The sequence below is a fragment of the Salvelinus alpinus genome, chromosome 16, assembly GCF_045679555.1.
Source record: "Salvelinus alpinus chromosome 16, SLU_Salpinus.1, whole genome shotgun sequence".
NCBI classification, from domain to species: Eukaryota; Metazoa; Chordata; class Actinopteri; order Salmoniformes; family Salmonidae; genus Salvelinus; species Salvelinus alpinus.
In genome coordinates this window covers 48,473,032-48,480,188 of record NC_092101.1, presented here as the reverse complement: position 1 = coordinate 48,480,188, position 7,157 = coordinate 48,473,032, and the positions used below count along the sequence as shown (strand labels likewise).

Below are 7,157 nucleotides of genomic sequence, written 5' to 3'. Positions count from 1 at the left end.
CCTTCAGAAACCCTGCAGTTTGTTTCACAGGAAAGAGGCCACAAAAACCATGTGGGATTTTTTCCTGTAGAATTCCTGTATGGACTTGCAGGATTGCTGTAGGATTTGCACAGATGTATTTTTTTATCCCAAATTAAGTTAGATTAGATAGTCTGAATGGACTGTTATCAAGACAATAGTATATTAATGGTCTGTTATGAATTATGCAAATTACAATGTAATTACAATGCTGTGCTTCAGATATACCTACCAGTTATGATCTAACGGAAAAACGAATCATACCCAGACATAGCAATTTCCATAGCAACGAATGTATCCAAAGCCCCTAATTAATTTTACACAGATGTTCCCTTTAATCGTTCTGACTTCTGGCATTAGGGTAACCTGTTAATCTCCTGTCTGGTTCTAGGGGCTTAACACACAATCACCATGATGGGACCTCCTAGATCTGGACCTATCGTCAGGTTAAAACACCAACGCCACTACCCATCATACCATGCGCCTCCAAACAACTACCACTACCATTCAATGTCATTATCAGTTAGTAACACAAGACAATCAAGACTACATCAACCTACCAACAGTGTTGATTATGTTTTAATGGTCTTGTTACTTTGTCACATAATGATCAAGTAAAGAAAGAGGTTAAATATCTTTATCTGGAGCTGTTCTTATAGAACAGAGTGGATCCAATCCGTCCAATGCGTAGGGAGGTAATCAGGAAGACCACCTCGGGTTAAGCCTTCCCTGTCCCAAGTTGCCCAGGACAGATTATTCCAGGCAGGCACTTGCTACTGATCTTTACTATGCCAATGTGAGTGACCTGCGGCTGGGGCATTTAGGAATCACCACTAAGGTCTAAGAATATACCTGGAAATAACAGGCTTCTATTGTTACCACAGAACAGGGCCCCCAGCCCAGCTTGAACTGGCTGGCATGTCCCCATCTGTCTGTCTGATCGATTGGAAAGGAAACCTGGCTATGGAACTGGCTGACTGTTGCTGTCTCACCTTTCAAATGTGTAATACAGCATGTCCAGATATAGTCTACAGTAGATCATAGTCTGAGTGGACAAGGCCTCTTTCACTTGGAGGATATAATTGTAGGACTATTTTGTTAATTGAAACATATTTGAGGCTGCCACTGGGGTGGAACTGGTGAATAATTGTGTTTTTGGGGTGTAGTTGTGTTTTTCATTTAAAGGCATGAATAGAGGCCAAAAGTCACTATACGATTAAATCAGAACGTCAGCTTTCTCTGCATACATTAACCCTACTAAATCAATGATGCCCTTCTAACCCTAAGCCTATCGTTGACAAAATATCTGTCCCCTTCACTTTAGGAGTAATATAAAGAATTGTTTTAAATTGGGGTGACGGATATGGCTAATTGTATGCACCCACTGGTTGAGGAAAATTATACTTTTTAGAACCTGTGCTTTGCTGCAACCTCATGGTGTATCTCGTCATTACAACCACCGAGGGATTTATATAACCTTCTCGGGAGCCGTAGATTTACGGTAAAGCAAGACGTGTATCTTGTTTTCGTAGAACAGGAAGAACATTTATCTGTGAATACGAACCAGCAACATGTACAGCCGATGCTAAGCCTTTTGACCTATTAGAATAAACTATAACCTATTTCTTTAAAATCGGTTACTAATGTATTCGAGGAAGGATGTCGTCCGATTTAATGTTAGACTTCGAGACTCAAGAACAAGAAATGATGAACAGTGAAACTGGCACCATGTCCATCGACCAGGATGGCGAGTGGGGTAAGCAAGCGTCACTTGCCAACAGCTAACGTTAGCTAGCTAGTGTAGCGTTAAAGAGAGACACTTACTCCTCGGAAATGTGTACCACAAATGTCAACATGTTGGTTGTGTTTACGATGGTTATAGTCGATCGAATGAATGTTCTTCATTTGCCTGCTTGTTGCTAACATGGTAGCTAGCTAGTTATTTGGCAAGCTGGCTAGCTAATGTTTACTTAACTGCCTCAAGTCAGTAACCGCTATCGCCCACTTGTAGCTGTTGCCATGTCTAAAAAGAGAACGTTTTACAATCTGAATTCTCTACAATCTAAGTTAAATTATTTGTAACTATTATCTCTGCCCTGTACTAGCTAGCCTGTTAGGGGGGTAGGGTTATGAATTCGCGAGAAGAGATACAAAAAAAATGGATAGCAAAAAGTCTTCTCCTTTTAGTCATAGATATGGCTAGCCTTAGCCCAAAATGTACTCTTAAGGAGGCAACTGTTACATTTTAAGCAAAGATAGAACATTGAGACAGATATTTGACCGGATGTATAAATGTGAAGCATCCGGTTGGCGTTTCCAATCGCTACCAAGATGGAGCGAGATGGATTTTTGGCCGACATTCTGCTTATTTACTCATCGATTAAACATTTGATCTTAGTGCAGTTTTCTGTTTCTAAAACTAGAATCTATTACGAACAGAGTGGACACATGTTTGTAGACTTTACCCTTTGCCAAAGTTTCCCAAAAATTGCGTTGTTTAGAAGGAGTGTACTTGCACTTCACAGAGTAGGCCTTCCCTAACGGAAATATGCAAATACATGCTAGAACGCGCCAATCGGCTCTAGTCTCTGCCCACTTGGTGTAATTTGCTCCCATTGGAAACGACATGCTGTGTGGTCTTGCTTGGGTTAGTTGTAAAAAATCTTTGCCTCAATGTTCAAGAACTTTACGTTATTTTCAGAGGTAGACTGGCTCTGGCGGCAAGAAACTAGAAACATAAAGCCCTTTACTTTAATATCACATCAAAATAATTTCACTAATGCAAAATATACACTTACTGTACACAGTTTTAACCGGCTTTATCACAGTTGCAGCCAACTTAATTTTTCAGTGACAACACGTTTCTGGTGGCCTTTTTCAGTTGCACACAGGTGTTCAGAGCATACTAGACAGCTAATTTCCACAGGTGGCTTTGTTTTACGGCTGTCTTCTGTAAATATACGCTGTAACGAGCGTAGGGGCTCTTAACACAACTCCCTCATACAGAAGATACCTTGGTCCAATGACTCTTATGTGTTATGTAATGGAACTGAGAGTCATGATCAAATCAAATGTATTGGTCACATACATGGTTAGCAGATGTTATTGCGAGTGTAGAGAAATGCTTGTGCTTCTAGTTCCCGACAGTGCAGCAATATCTAACAATTCCACAACAAATACCGAATACACACAAATCTAAGTAAACTATAAGAATATATACATATGTGGATGGGCCAGGCTAGCCTAAGCCCTTTTAGAATCCAAGAGTGAAATGCTTACTCACCTCTCTCACACCTACAGGGTCATTGTGCAAAATGGTACACAGCATCATTGGATTTGTGTGCAACAAAAGTTCAACATTCACCTTCTGCTGCCATTTCTGCCAAGCCGTCTACACGTACAATTTGATGCATACGTTCGATAAATCCAACGTACGCACCACACAGAACGCACTGGAACTGCCTCTGCAACGCAATGCTGCAAGGAAAACGTAGCGTTTCATTAGAATGGACTTCTGGTGTACCAAAACGCAACAGCGCTGTCGGTGTGATCGATGCGTAACATGTAGGCTCTAGTGTTGTCACGATACTGGAATTTTGACTTCGATACCTTTTAGTATCACAATACTCGATACCATCACGATAATCTACCAAAACAACACCAAAATGATACCAGGGCAAGCAAAATAAGGCGTATCAGCCAAAGTCACATAACGGCACTTGATCCAGACAGATCTTTTGATTTCAATATCATTCATTACATTAGTAATTTGTTTTTTTTATGTATTCATGAATGAATCAATTATACAATGTTTCTAACCACATAATAGTAATAATTTGTTTGAATAGTAAATCTGTAGTCTGTTGATAAACTGGGTAAATCAAGATGTAGCCACGGCCTATTCACAATACAGGTGAATGCATATTCAATAGGACTGTGTGCATGCATTGAGTTACTAGGCCTAGTCACAATACAGGTGAATGCATATTCAATAGGACTGTGTGCATGCATTGAGTTACTAGGCCTAGTCACAATACAGGTGAATGCATATTCAATAGGACTGTGTGCATGCATTGAGTTATTGAGCTTGTTCTGGCTGATTTTTCATGGATGAAAATAAATCTGTTTCTCTTCCATTTGGGTATTATTTTATTATGCTGATCAACAATATTTGCTTAGAAGAAGCAATCTCTTTTTATAAAAGTGTGCACCGTCTCTTTAAAAGGGGCAATCAGCAGTTGCTACATCAATTTTTGGACTTATAAATGTTTGATATGTATCCATTGAGTCTTAAAGAATATAACTTATAAATGCCTCATGAGCTTAGTTCAAGTGTCATACCCCATCAGAACCCAAAATACAAGCTTGTTTTAATCCAACGGTGTAAACAAACACTATATAGCCTCAAAACATGGTTAAAAATATCATTTTGATATCATGGATGGTCAGTCCTTGCATCCATAGCTCTGTCTATGAATTTGTGTTTACATTTCTCCAGCCACATCCCTCAGCTTTTCACTGTACCAGGGGCGGGGATGCGGGTTTTGTTATTGTTTCTACTGCTGATTGCTGCTTTGAGACCCATGACATTTACACACAGTCTGTTCGACGCTCGAGCAAAGATGATCTTGACTGGGGGAGACAAAGTGAACGAATAAAGTTTTTGGTGACAATCCGCTTTGTAATCCCAGCAATATTTTGCGTTATTGTGTGTATCACAAACAAGGTAATAGGGTAGTGAAGTGATGTTAGCTTCAGCTGTAAGCTAGCCTATAAAGCTGGAAGCTACCGGTATCTTCTTGCATTGTAAAGTGTTCTAGCCTTTAATGGAACATTGTTTTGCGAACAGTAATGAACAGTTTCAACATTTCTACATGCCGTGTTGCATTAATCAAGTGAGTTAACTTCTGTGCAGCATAACATGATACAGTCCAGACTCCCAGTGGATCCCCAGGACAGACTAGAGTCAGAATGAGAGAGGAGATAACATGATACAGTCCAGACTCCCAGTGGTTCCCCAGGACAGACTAGAGTCAGTATGAGAGAGGAGATAACATGATGCAGTCCAGACTCCCAGTGAGTGTAGTGGTTCTTCAGGACAGACTAGCGTCAGAATGAGAGGGGAGCTAACATCATGCAGCCCAGACTCCCAGTGGTTCCTCAGGACAGACTAGAGTCAGTATGAGAGAGGAGATAACATGATGCAGTCCAGACTCCCAGTGGTTCCTCAGGACAGACTAGAGTCAGAATGAGAGAAGAGATAACATGTTACAGTCCAGACTCCCAGTGGATCCCCAGGACAGACTAGAGTCAGTATGAGAGGGGAGATAACATGATACAGTCCAGACTCCCAGTGGATCCCCAGGACAGACTAGAGTCAGAATGAGAGGGAAGATAACATGATGCAGCCCAGACTCCCAGTGAGTGTAGTGGTTCTTCAGGACAGACTAGAGTCAGTATGAGAGAGGAGATAACATGATACAGCCCAGAAGCATTCTCTTCAACGAGTGAAAATTGGTTATGTTTCCTCATGGTCAAAATGAACAAAAAATAGTCCTCTATCCATTGTTTTTTATTCTTTGATGCTCTGTGACAGTCTAGCGTTATTTTTTTGTGATTTTTAGTGAACTGGACATTTCAAGAAAATGTACTATGAATGTAGATCCATTATGTCTACACAGTTTAGATTTGGTTTTAGTCATTTTAAAGCACATTCCAATTTTTTTTTTTTAATGTTTTTATTTAACTAGGTAAGTCAGTTAAGAACAAATTCTTATTTACAATGACGGCCTAACCCGGACGACGCTGCGCCAATTGTGCGCCACCCTATGGGACTCCCAATCACGGCCGGTTGTGATACAGCCTGGAATCGAACCAGGGTCTGTAGTGACGCCTCTAACACTGAGATGCAGTGCCTTAGACTGCTGCGCCACTCGGGAGCCCTTACAAACAGGAAAACGTAAATGGAACGTTTACTAATTTGATTAAACAAGTGGGCCATCAGTTATGCATTAACAATGTGTAAATAATAAATGAATAGGCATATCTATGACCTAAAAGAAGCCGTTTACAATATGTAGCCCCATATGGCTAAACTGTGATTAACTGTCTGACCTGACGTTGTGGATAACTATCTGAAACAGGTCAAGACATCTGTTAAACCAGCCTTTGATGAAAATGGTAGTTAGTCTTTGGCGAAGGCAACTAAAGTATTGTTTTCATGTAAGGCTACTGTATTGTTTTCATGTAAGGCTACTGTATTGTTTTCATGCAAGGCTACTGTGTTGTTTTCATGTAAGGCTACTGTATTGTTTTCATGTAAGGCTACTGTGTTGTTTTCATGTAAGGCTACTGTATTGTTTTCATGTAAGGCTACTGTGTTGTTTTCATGTAAGGCTACTGTATTGTTTTCATGTAAGGCTACTGTATTGTTTTCATGTAAGGCTACTGTGTTGTTTTCATGTAAGGCTACTGTGTTGTTTTCATGTAAGGCTACTGTGTTGTTTTCATGTAAGGCTACTGTGTTGTTTTCATGTAAGGCTACTGTGTTGTTTTCATGTAAGGCTACTGTGTTGTTTTCATGTAAGGCTACTGTGTTGTTTTCATGTAAGGCTACTGTATTGTTTTCATGTAAGGCTACTGTGTTGTTTTCATGTAAGGCTACTGTATTGTTTTCATGTAAGGCTACTGTGTTGTTTTCATGTAAGGCTACTGTGTTGTTTTCATGTAAGGCTACTGTATTGTTTTCATGTAAGGCTACTGTATTGTTTTCATGTAAGGCTACTGTGTTGTTTTCATGTAAGGCTACTGTATTGTTTTCATGTAAGGCTACTGTGTTTTCATGTAAGGCTACTGTGTTGTTTTCATGTAAGGCTACTGTATTGTTTTCATGTAAGGCTACTGTGTTGTTTTCATGTAAGGCTACTGTATTGTTTTCATGTAAGGCTACTGTATTGTTTTCATGTAAGGCTACTGTATTGTTTTCATGTAAGGCTACTGTATTGTTTTCATGTAAGGCTACTGTGTTGTTTTCATGTAAGGCTACTGTGTTGTTTTCATGTAAGGCTACTGTATTGTTTTCATGTAAGGCTACTGTATTGTTTTCATGTAAGGCTACTGTGTTGTTTTCATGTAAGGCT

General features: G+C 39.9%; 1 protein-coding gene across 2 annotated transcripts in view; it reads left to right on the top strand.

Moving 5' to 3' along the window:
* Positions 1 to 1,517: 1,517 nt before the first annotated feature.
* The window catches only part of atf6 (activating transcription factor 6), a 124,525-nt gene continuing 118,885 nt past the window's right edge, over positions 1,518 to 7,157 (top strand). The window contains exon 1 of one of the 2 annotated variants that reach the window (XM_071346491.1): positions 1,518 to 1,774. In XM_071346491.1, coding sequence (XP_071202592.1) covers positions 1,678 to 1,774 — 97 coding nt within the window. In that variant the 5' untranslated portion in view covers positions 1,518 to 1,677. The remainder of the gene's footprint in view (positions 1,775 to 7,157) is intronic. The other variant, XM_071346492.1, reaches the window with a different exon arrangement.